General features: G+C 45.6%; 1 protein-coding gene across 1 annotated transcript in view; it reads right to left on the bottom strand.

Moving 5' to 3' along the window:
• Positions 1–12,318, bottom strand: part of LOC119401402 (cyclin-T2) — a 38,338-nt gene that overhangs the window by 3,328 nt on the left and 22,692 nt on the right. The window contains exon 9 of the mRNA XM_037668179.1: positions 506–660. Within this exon, the coding sequence (XP_037524107.1) occupies positions 506–660 (155 nt within the window). The remainder of the gene's footprint in view (positions 1–505; positions 661–12,318) is intronic.

A 12,318-nucleotide genomic window follows, 5' to 3' on the forward strand; every position in this document is an offset into this window, starting at 1 on the left:
TAATGCCCCAATTCACACATTGCAGTGTTCATCAGAGCTACAGCAAAATCTTGGAATGACATAACTGCTGCCCACTCCGGCAATTGTTTTATATATTGGCATTCTTTGAATGTACCCGCTGCACATAACACTGGGCAACAATGTCAAATACGTTTCAGTTGTTTATAAGCATCTGCTTGTGTACAGTGACGAGTGTTGTATGAATGTATGTAGCACTTTATCACTGTGCATTTAAAATGCTAAAAACCAGCTATTTGAGCGCACTTGACCAATATGAAGATGCTTTAGAAATGACAGCTGCATTAGCGAAAAACAGTCATCTCGCTGACAGACACAGCTGTTGTGCACTTTTGCAAGCTCACAGCACACTACTACAAACTACACCTTTATCACCTTAATTCAAATAGTAGAGAAATACGTCAGCACCACTGTACCACATGAGCTTTGGTTCTGCGCCACCAAAGAAAGTTGTCTGTAGATGTAAAGCAACAAGCAATGCACATACCCTTCGCGAAGAACCGCTGGTGCTTGGTGCCGATGCAACCGGTGTCGGTGCCGCCGTAGAGCTCGATCCGCCGCTACCCGCTCCGATGCTCATGATCTTGCGCTTGAGCCGGCTCGGGCACTTGTCCAGAATGGCCAGGAACTCGGACGTCAGCTCTAGAAAAGTTAACATTTAATAATAACAATTGTTGGGGTTTAACATTCCAAAACCACGATATGACTGAGGGACGCCATAGTGGAGGGCTCCGGAAATTTCGACCACCTAGAGTTCTTTAACGTGAACCTAAATCTAAGTACACGGGCTTCCAGCATCCATCGAAAATGCGGCCGCTGCGGCGAGGATTCGATCCCATGACCTTCAGGTCAGCAGTCAAGCACCATAACCACCAGACCACTGTGGCAGGTTAGGGGAGTTAACACAAGCCGTGAGAATTTCAGACAAGGAGGAACACAGCAGGCTACTGCAAACCAGGATCTAATACCAAACAGCAAGCATCTCACAAGTTTTATTGAGAACCATCAGCAGCCTATTTTATGTCACCTGTTTTGAAAGAGACAGCAGAATCCTATGCCTGATATTTTCTTCAGGGCTACTAATATTTTCTTAAAGGGCTACTGACACCAATTTTCTAAACTGAGTCTACAAATCTGAATACGGAGACAGCTCTGAGCAAGTGTGAAGCTCAGTAAATGCTCATATTTTATTTTGACATTAACATTTTTGTAACTGCGCCTATTCTCATCAATAGTATGTTACCGATGACTTCAAGTTCAAATTTTGTCGCTCTCTGAGTGCTTCTGGACAGCTAAAGCAAAAAGGAAAAGAGGCAGTATTTTATCAGTTTCGTTTCTGAGTTTCTTTTTTCCGCTGCGGGGGCATTTTTAAAGCTCCTTCACAGTCGGGGAGGCAGGCACTTGTGGTTTTGGTTATGGCGTCGTCACTCGCGGGTGCTCCACGAAAACAGCGAATTTCGACGGATTCCGATGAATCTGAGTGTCAACCTCTGGAAGATGGTAGCAGCACAGACACAGAAGACGACTTCAATTTGTCAGACTTAAGTAAGGATGACGATAGTGCGTCAAACCGTCCCGGAACATCAGCAGGTAGCCACCACTAAGTTTCACTCTCTCCTTGGGCCATTTTAACGCTGCCGCGTGTTGATGTAAACATAGCCAGTGCATACTAAAGGTCGCAGCTCTTATCTGCAAAATGTCAATATCGTTTGGGCAGGAGCATTTAGTGCCGGCTGCAGAAAGAGCAGAGTTCTCTCTGCAAAGACAGCGTGGAGTGGACCTTGATAAAGGTATAGCACTCCGGAGTTGCGCACGGTGGTTTTTTCGTGTTGTTTTCATTGCAGCAGTCGTCAGAGAGATATGCAACCACACAATTAACTATGTGTGGATGCATATTTTCGTAAAGCCAATGCACAGTGAGAGGGACGGATTCTGGAGGGAGGTCACTGAGGAGGAGGAGATGCGCATGTTCGTCGGACTGCTGGTGTACACGGGAATTGTCCAAGTCCCACGCCTCCATTGCTATTGGAGTCAACACGTATTTACAGGCCTTCCAGCATCAGTGATGCCACAGAAAAGGTTCAAGGCATTGCTTGTCTTCTTGAGTGTCTCTGATCTGGAGAAGACAGTCGCATCGTACGGTATGTTTCACCACGTGTCTTCTCTACTGCAACACACGAACGATTCACCTGCGCTATTTTTTCAACCGTATTGGAACCTTTCCGTGGATAAGAAAAGGGTGAAATCTAAAGGTCAGTCCGATATTCGACAGTACATAAAGGACAAAGTGGTCAAATGGGGATACAAATTATGGGTTTTGGCAGATTCCGAAACGGAGTACACTGTTCATTGCAATGTATACATGGGAAGGCAAATTGAAAAACTATGCTACAAAGATAGGAAAGTCGAGCAGAAAAAAATGTTTTTTGCGAATTATGTGCAGCCAACCTTTGTTTCACCGCAGTGAGAAACTGCTTTGCGAGGTGGCATGATAGCCACTATACTCACGGACAACTTTCCTTGGTAATGAAGGAAAGGCTACAGGGGCGGAGCTACTGCACATGTACTGCCCAGCGAAGTAGTCCGGTTCGGCACGCGTTTCGAATTTATTTTTGGTTTGTGAACCTTCCATACCTCCCGTGACGGCCATTTCATTATTCGAGTGGCCGTCACAGGCTTACACAGCCATTTGTTAGTGAAATTCGTCACAAGCTCCCTCGGCGTGTCGTCGGAAAAGCTGGAGGGTGACAAGCGCTCACCTGAAGACGAAGATGCCATTGTGAAACTTGCACGAGAATGTGACGAGTAGAGACCGGATTTTAGGCAAATGCCTATTTTGTTCCTTGTGCTCCTATTGCACCATTTTGACATATGAGCATGAATTAAGAGGTTAAAGGGACCGACAACTGGCAAGAACGGGTGATTAGATCCTGGTGGAAATGAAAAGGCCGTGAATTATAGTGACAGATTCCAGAATACTTTTCGCGATCTGAGTAGGGTTTATATTTTTAAATCGCGTTTAAAAGTAACAAAAACCGGTATGTCGCGCCGCCTAGCGCGAGCGCCATGAACAAGACGTATGCAGTCTTAAGCACTTTGTTGTACGTAGTCTAATGCTTTTACACGCACCAGAACGAGGGCTGAAAATTTGAATAGGTATGTTATTGTCAATTCCCGTTTGTTTCTAAGGTAAAAGAAGTAAAGCATGAGATGCGGCGCTGCTTTCGTGGCTTCCAGTGAAACGGAGGCTGCGGCGCATGCGCGCGGCGTCCGGCGGCGTTTCCCGCGTAGCTCGACTCTCGTCTGCTCTCGTCGTATCGGATTTTTGAAGAGTAGCGCACGAGTTTGCGCTGCTGCTCGCAAAATGCCATCGACTTACTGTTCTGTGGAGGAGTGCTACCACTTCATGAACAGCACTGCTGGTGCATCCTACCACTTGTTTCGTTTTCGAAGGCTTAGCTTGGCTTGGCTTGACTAAAATGTGATAAAGCGACCTGTGTACGGCCAAAGTACTTCTATAAGAAGCCCCAGAAAAACGCTATAACTATTGTAAAATAATGTAATAGGCTAGAAAGCAGTAGTCGCGGCACCGCAAGCTTTGCAAACGTAACATTGCCTTTTCATACTTAGGGCATAACTTGTCACCACTGCTGGCGTATAATCGCCATCGCGCTCACCTCTCACTGTTTGCAGCATGTGATATTAAGACTGCATAATCGCTGCAGATCGAAAAACTCTGATTACAAATGTTTTACGGCGTTCTCCGCGTTACCACTCCGTGATTAGAAGCTCTGACTGGTAAGCTTCCCATTGCACTCAAGAAAACGGGTACCACAAAAGTTGGTTGTCGGTCCCTTTAAGAAGGGCTTTTAGTGTTCTTATGGTGCCTATAGGTTGTATTCACGTGACGGTCATGCTGGAAGAAGTGATAGCGGAAAGTGCACCGGCTGTGCTGGCAACCGCGTGGCCACCATTTCGGAGGCCGTCGGTTGCGACCGGTGCATTCACCGTCCGCTGCCCACAAGCTGTTTTTCCTGCAAACTCCTCCTGTTTTAATATATTTGGCTCTAAAAATGTTAAATTTACCGGTTGTGAAGCTGCTGCAGCCATGGGCGATAAGGGCTCGGCTCGCTTGTGCGTGTAAGCTGTGAAATTGGACGCCGATGTGAAACAGCGATACACTTGGACAAAGTGGCTCTCGGTGGTGCCGTTGACCCACTGAATCTGACGAGCAAGGAAGCCTCATCGTGCTTGTACGGAAGGTGGAACTTTCAAACATAAAGGAGCACTTGGTGCACGCTACAAGTTTTGTGACGCATGAGCAACTTAATGCCAAGAAATGTTTGGAGGAGTGGGTTTGTCCAGAAAACCTCGCTGAAAAGTTACCGCGACGACTGCGTCGTTGTGCGTGCAAAACTTACATTTCAGCTGTAAGTGTGAAAGGCGTGTTTACCAAACAATTTGATGTTAGTGCGATTCTGTACAATCCTGGTTGAAGCAGCGGGGTTAACAGCGCTTACCAAGTAATGCCAGAGTCCTTCTGCTAATGCATATAAAAGCACCGTTACACGGAGGTGTACTTTCGATTGCAGTAGAGTGCAAACGAGACTTAAATTTCGACGCAACTTGCTCACCCACAGCTTTGATTGATCGCGATGAAATGTGGTCTCTAGGGCGTTAAATTATTTCACGAGACCGTAGTTACAAGTCGCGTGTGCAAGTGTACAAAAACTCGCAGCCAGAAGTCCACTTTAGCGAGAAAAACAAAAGCGTGTGCATCTCATTTTAGCTCGCAATGTACCGCGCATGTGTGAGTATGGACAGTCCAATGTTGAGTACTTTACTGTGTCGTGCTTTAAGCAGACATCTTCGTGATTTAGTGCAATGCGGCAAATACTGAATGCATTTACTGTGTCAATGCGATTTTTTTGTCGTATTTCGTTCGCGTCTGATTAAATGACTTTCCTTCTTTTTGATACACAGCTGTCAGATTCCGAACTTAACTGAGTTTCCATTTGCAGGTAAACCACTCTCAGACGCTTACTACACAGCCTTTGAGCCCGGCGAAGGCGGCTGAACGATTCGTCGCAACGTTTCGCCGAAACCTCCAGAGTACGGCTACACTGTCTGCGAATAACGTTCACCAACGAATAAAATTCAACCACTTTTGCGTTCTCACATGTGTCACCCTTCGATTTTGTGCGTTTGCTGCACCCAAATATGGCTCAGTTAACCATGATATCAAATGGCGGGCACAAAAAATGGCTGAACTTAATATCACGCAGAGGTACACACAGGGGACACGGCCCTAGACATGGTGGCACAGAACACCCGGAAGGAGTCGCTTCCCGGCATGCCGCACGGGTATTGTGTGGGAGCGCAGGGTTGCTCGGGGGTGAATACCACCGAGCAACCCTGCGCCTATGCCTATTTTTGGCATTCGTGCCTAAATGCTTACAAATGCCTATAAATGCCTATTTTCAAAATTCGTGCTTATATGAACGCTGTTTAGCGTCAAGTTGCGCTCCTGGGTGCTGTTTGAGACCGTTATTCATGTTACTGCGTAAGATTGACTGTTGAGAACTATAGGGTTAGGCCTATTCCTCCAGTTCAACCAACCAACAACCGATAGCAGCAGTGAAGCGGGACACGCTGGCGAGCATTCGCCGCCGCACTGACATGGCTCGAGCGGTTGGTGAATGCGAAACCGCGGGGAGCCTTCAGCGGAAAGGGAAGTGAAGGGCAAAAAAAGAAAAAGAAAATGTTATGTGCACGCAGCCTTTGTTTTGTTTGCAATGTACTTTTTAAGGTGTTCACTGCAGTAGCGTAGACAGCTTTTTCAGGGGTTGGGGGGGGGGGGGGACAACCATACTTTATACCCGTGTCACACGGGCGTTTCGAAGGCCATTGAACCGATGGTCCATTGACTCAACGGGGATGCACGCGCTGTCACACGGGCAGTTTCGAAGGCCATTGAGTCAGTGGCCCATCGAGTCGACGGAGCACTCGACAACTCCATTGAAACTTCGACGGCCATCGAGCGGCGGAAGCGGAAACAGCGTCACCGCGCCCTCTCATTCCCAGTGTGCTCGTACTCATGATTAGAAAAGGAAAAATTTAATGAGTATGCATTAAAAGTAGTGTGCATGGTCGTTGTAACTTATTTACTAAAGTATTTGTGTGATTTCACGCTTCGTTGTGTCACCGCATCCATAGTCGTCAACAAATTGTTCACGAGCAACAGCTCATTCTCGATAAACGTTGTTCTCGATGGCGTCGGCTTCCTCTTTCGCCGCTTCGATCCCAGCATCAAGCTGCATGATCGCAGCCGCATAGAACGCCATAGCGGCCTTGTCATCTGTTTCACGGTCACTCAGGATGGCGGAACAGGCACGTAATGAAACCAATGAAACGAAATGAATACACGCAACCGCAAAACCAGGCACAACTACGTGGTAAACTTTGCAAACCCGGAAAAGCGGCCGGACGGGTAAAGCGTTTATAACGTAGCCACAGTTTCGCCGTTCAACATACTTATAACCAACTCTGCTTATAATTAATAATGCACTTATAATTATGTATAAACATTTTTTTTTATATTTCAGAACAAGATAACGCGCAAATGTGTGCTTTTAAGTGGATTTTAGTTCACTTACGACGACATGAAAACAAAAATAAGATTAGCAGCGCCACAAAATGTTTGCGAGAAACACCTGAATCAGTCAACGGCCGTTGAAAACCGTCGTGTGGCAACGCGAGAACTCCATCGAGTTCGATGGAGTTGTAGCGTTTCGATGGCCATCGGCTCAATGGCCTTTCAAACGTGCCCGTGTGTCACGGGTATTATATATGTTCGTGTATGCATTTGTATGTGTGAGTGTATATACACACACAATACTGAATAGTTTAGGGGAGGTTGACCTCCCCCCCCCCTTCCCCCCTCCGCCTGTCTACGTCACTGGTTCACTGCCAGGGGAGAAATTGGCTCTACGCAATTCGACCCAGCCAATAGGAGGAATCCCTCCCTTCTGGTCTTTTAGCAATCTGGCTGTCTGCGCCTGCTCTGCACTTCTCAGTCATGCCGGAAAGACACTCAGGAGTGTGTTGATTCAACAGTGGACACTTGACTCACTCTGCAGAACACGGGAGTGCGAACCATGCGGGACAAAGCCTGCTATGTTCAAATGTTGGCGCCTTTGTGACCTCTTGAGCAATAACATTTTTATTTTCCTGTCGTAGATAGAGGTCCCGCACGTGTAGGTTTGAAATTATCTGCATTTATGGGAAAATTTACTGTGCCTATATTTACAATTTTGGAAGCCTAAAACATTGTTTTGTCTGCCTATTTTTGGCGCCTAAAACCAGCTTTTTTAGTGCCTAAAAATACGGCCTCTAGTGAGGTGAAGCTAATACCGTGTCAGGAACCGAAACTATATTATATCTTTTAAAATTGTATTGTAATTGAATTTTTGGGGTGCACTGATCACTCATGTTTACTAGGCTTACTAGGCATTTTCTAGGCTCTCGAGGGCTTCGACTTTCATTTGACGCAAAAAAAATGACAACTGAAAATTTTTGTGCGAGTGCCCCTTTATGTTTACCACAACATTTAGTGCTCTGACTTCCTTGATGATTGCATTATTCTGATGATCACTCAGTAGGTGTCAGTTGAGGAGGAGGAGGAGAGGTTGAGGAAAGGAAAAGGCGCAACTTCTGCAACCCTAATTGGGAGCACGGCTCAGTTACATGAAGGCAGGAGGGGGGTGACAAGATGCACGCATAGCACATTTTGTAGGTGGGAGCCGAGTATGATACTGAAAATCAAGACAGACATTAGGGCCAATGCAGACTGGATTCTTCCAGCACCTGGCGAGTACGCACCGCAGCGTATGAAGATTTTGAAGCACAATTTACATCAATGCCATAATTTCTCGCATATAACCTCCCCTCCCCCCTCCGCATATACCCTACATCCCTAACTAGAAACCGCGGGAAAACAAAAAATAAACAAACGCATATTCCAATGAAGGTACCTTTCTTGCATTATCGTGAGCAGTGCCGTGAAGCCAAACTGCGCACAGGAATTCACATTGAAAATACAATTTCATTAAAAGCTGTATATTGAATTATCCTATATATCGAACCAATTGCCGTTTTTTAGAGTTTGACATATAAGGTTTCAACCATCGACTATAATTGCATTGATCTTTTTGTGAGAACTCCAGCTGCTCATTTGTACAGCCTTACACGTAGCATGATATCTCGGTCCAAATCTGGGGGCAGCCTCTTGTAGCAACGGGCTTGCGTTGAACCAGATAACAGCCGTTACAAGGTCACGTGTGAGCAACGATAAATGGCGTCACAAAGAAAGCCAAAGAGAAAACTACTTCTCAAGTTCACTGCACATGGTGCAAAATGCGTTAGTTTCTCAATCCTGATAGAAATCTACCTATCTGCCACTTGCACACGAGCTGTATTCCAGAAATTCAAGTCATAACTTATAAGGAAGCGTGGAGCAGAATCACCAGGTAGGCTAGTTGGTGGATGTTCATTGTAGAGCATCCACCAGCCAGCGTTCATCAGCACCTGTGTCCCTTTTTTACAGTCTATATTCAGTGTTGCACTGCAAGTTATTCCACGAAGAAAGCGTGACGCTACGACAAGAATATGTTTTATGCAGGCAGAACCTCTGCAGGTACTACAGTCGAATCCCGCTATAACGAATCCCACTACAACGAATAATTTTCGATTCCCCGACAGCAGCCCATGGAAAACAATGCGAAAAATGTCTCGTCACAACGAATATTTTTTCTGTGTATTTACGCTTGAACGAAGGTTTCGCGAGTGCCACCACATAAGGAAAAGGAGCTTGCCTAGGATTGCCGCGAAATTCCGCTAGAAACTTGACCGTTTCTCGTTGCCAGAGCCGTGCGGCCGCATCGCAAGACCCGTCTCTTCATCGCGGAGACATGTTTTTTGCCACCTCATGCACATCCCGGTAAATTATTCGCCACTGAGATGCTCGACGACAGATCGTCAATCCACCATGGTGCTGTCGGCGGGTTTGATGCACGTGCGGGCAGTGGAAGAATCGTTCTTCAAGAACTCCCGCCATTGCTTTGACGCAGTACTCAAAACAAAACTACTGCTCGTTGTCACAAGCCCTGCGATCGTGAATGACATCCACGGCGTTTTGAAAGCACATGCGCATTCAGCGCGCACCTAGTCTAAGCGTAACTACATTCTGCTGCAACCGCTGCAAACACAAATGCGGTCGTGTCAACGCGATCGAGGGCGACCACGAAAGTATGTGCGCATCCATCCAACGTACGTGCACAGACTCAAAGCAATGCTGCAGTCAAAACCGCGGTAGATGCGATCACAGATAGCAACGACGCAGTTCTGAAGGCACGCACACGGCCAGCGCGCACAGATTGAAAACGGAACTACCGTTTGCCGCAACCGCTGCGCAGAAAACCGCGGTCGCTATTGTCGCGATCATCGATAGCAAATACACTGAAGTACGCAGCTAACACACCGGAAGAAAGATTAACGACAATAATGTCATAAAACGACACGAAGTGTTTCGACTTTCCTTTCTCTCGCTTATGACTGTGGTAGTGCGGAGCTTCGGCACTTTGTTCTCAATTAGCCTCTAGCGAACTTTGGCACACTCCTACGCGGTCGGCACGCTTCGAGGGTAGCCTGCATATAGTATTTGCTCGTGTATAAACCACGTGTATAACTCGCGTATTGACGCAAAGCCGCCTTCCTTGCATTGCCGCGAAGCCAACTTGCGCACCGAAATTCGCGTATAACCCGCACCCCGAGTTCAGCGCTAAATTTTGTGCATATTTTGTACGTGTTATACGCGAGAAAATACATTCACTCGGTGTGCGGCCAAGTACGTCCGAGTTAGCGAGAGTTAAATGCAAAGGACAATGCATGCGCTTGCCGGGACCAAAGGACGAGTCATGATCATCAGATATCTTCCTAACTTTTGGGTCTATAGATGAAATTTCGCTGCAACGAAATTATGCAACAACGAACTTTTTCGCGCATCCCGTCAATTTTGTTGTAGCGGGGTTTGACTGTATACAGAGTTGCACCACAGAAACGAAATAAACGGGTAACACAAAATAATATGCTTCCTCGAGAATTTCGCTGTGGCAAAAAACGACAAGAAACCAAGGGGAAATACACGTAAAAATGAGATTTTACTGTCCAAATTATGTTAGCCTGCTTTGGCAAGCTCTGCTCAAGGGCTGTCCAGAACAGCACTGCAGACCAAGACCAAAGTGGACCTCGTGTCACCGCACTGGCAAGAAGCAATATTCTTGACCATTTTTGAGGAGAAGGAGAAAAGGAAAGGCAGGAAGGTCAACCAGAATAAGCATCTCGTTCGTCATCCTACACTAGGGGAGTAATGGGGAAAAGGAAAGAGAGAGAGAGAGGCTTCACTTGGCTTGGCACCATGTGTGTTGGAGAGTCTACAACCAAATGCATTAGGCGCAGGTAAAAACATTCTGAATTGTACCAGTTTTAAACACACTAATAGTGAAAGCGCAATTGCAACCAATGACCAAAATATTAGTTTTAAACACACTCATGGTTACAACACAATTGCAGCCATTGCCGGGCCCAGTCTCAACAGAGCCCAATGCGTTCGCGCCATAGTAGCTTGTATCGTACGCCTAACAGTGTCAACGGCGATCGATCAATTTTTGTTGCATAAATGTTAACTGCACCCCTGAATTGGCAATATCACCGATGCCACAATACGCCAGAAGAGATCTGCCGCCTCTCTGGTAAAGGCAGATACCGATCGAACGCATCACAAATGATAACAGCACGGTGAAAGCCACTGACAAACACGCCGATAACATTATCAATACAAGAATTTTAAACTACCGTAATATTCAGAGTGAGCGCACCCCCCTCTGGAAGTCGAAAATGCTGGTGAAGTGGGGGGGCACTTTTCAAGAACTGCGGAAAAATTCAAGATGGCGGCGACAAGGTTTTCCCCCCAGAAGAAAAACATAGTACACATGGTCTTCATCAGAAGTATGGCAGCTCCCATTCGTAACACAGTGCGTCACAACAATGACTTACGAACACAAACGAGTGCAAATGCAGTCAGACCGCGGGAAGCATGGCATGGAAGCACCTCCGACGACGGGGCCCCGCCAACACCAACAGCTAAGGTCAACAAACATAAATCTCAGAGGCCTTACTTTTGCTAACTGCATGCACAAAAAAACGTCACAGGTACCATTCTTGTTTTGCAAGTACTGTAAAATCTCCGTGATACAAATCGCACGGGGTCACGAAAAATACTCGTATCATAAATTTGCATCGTATTGTTCTCTCGGTTTTTTTCTTGCTCCCAGTGTGGCCACATATCTTTCAGTAAGCTATGCACCAACTTGCCAACAATTACACTCCGTTAATAACGGGCTCAAGCTTGGTTATGTTTTATAGTTGAGAGATTAGAAAAGCCTAAACTCTATAGGACCTCAGTGGGCATCAGAAAATACAGTAGAACTTCATGGACACATTCTCATTTCATAAGATTTCCTGGTGGAAACATTCAAAATGTCACTGTCAAGCGAAACTGCGCAATATTTTAGTGAATATGGAGTGAACATTTTTCTGGACAGTATGTTTCTTTTTTTTTCTGAGAATGTAGTTTTTTTTTTTTTTTTAGTTTCAGTTTCAGTTTATTTCGGACATAGTTACATAACATGAAATATGTCCAGGAGGCAAGGCAAAAGGAGACTCGTATGTCTCCTGACGAGGCCTTCACCCCGGACACACACGTCGGACAGCAGGAGCCAGTTCAGAGAAAATAAGTACAATGCTCATTGCACAGCTTATATAAATAACATGAACACTAAAAAACACATGGGACAAAAATTATACAATGTTTACATTGTTCAGGTTTAACAGTTTTATAAAGTTATACAAATATACAAAATTACATAACTTTCACGTTCATAGCAAAATAATTGTGTATTTCAAGGAGGCAGGAAAAGTAGCTTTACTTGTTTTTTAAAACGAGACATACTTGAGTTCTGATTGGCCAATTCGATTAGGGATGGGTATGCATTCAACAATGAAATAATCTGATAATCTATAGTTTTAGTACCATAATTAGTTCTTGGTCTTGATCCCGTCAATGAAATAGTGCGAAGGTCATATGCCACTTGTCTGTTTAGATATTTGTTTGAGAACATGGTACGATCGTGTTTGAATTCGCGGAAAATCATAGTTGCCAAAGAAAGCTGATATAACTCTGAG

Source organism: Rhipicephalus sanguineus, chromosome 8, assembly GCF_013339695.2.
Source record: "Rhipicephalus sanguineus isolate Rsan-2018 chromosome 8, BIME_Rsan_1.4, whole genome shotgun sequence".
NCBI classification, from domain to species: domain Eukaryota; kingdom Metazoa; phylum Arthropoda; class Arachnida; order Ixodida; family Ixodidae; genus Rhipicephalus; species Rhipicephalus sanguineus.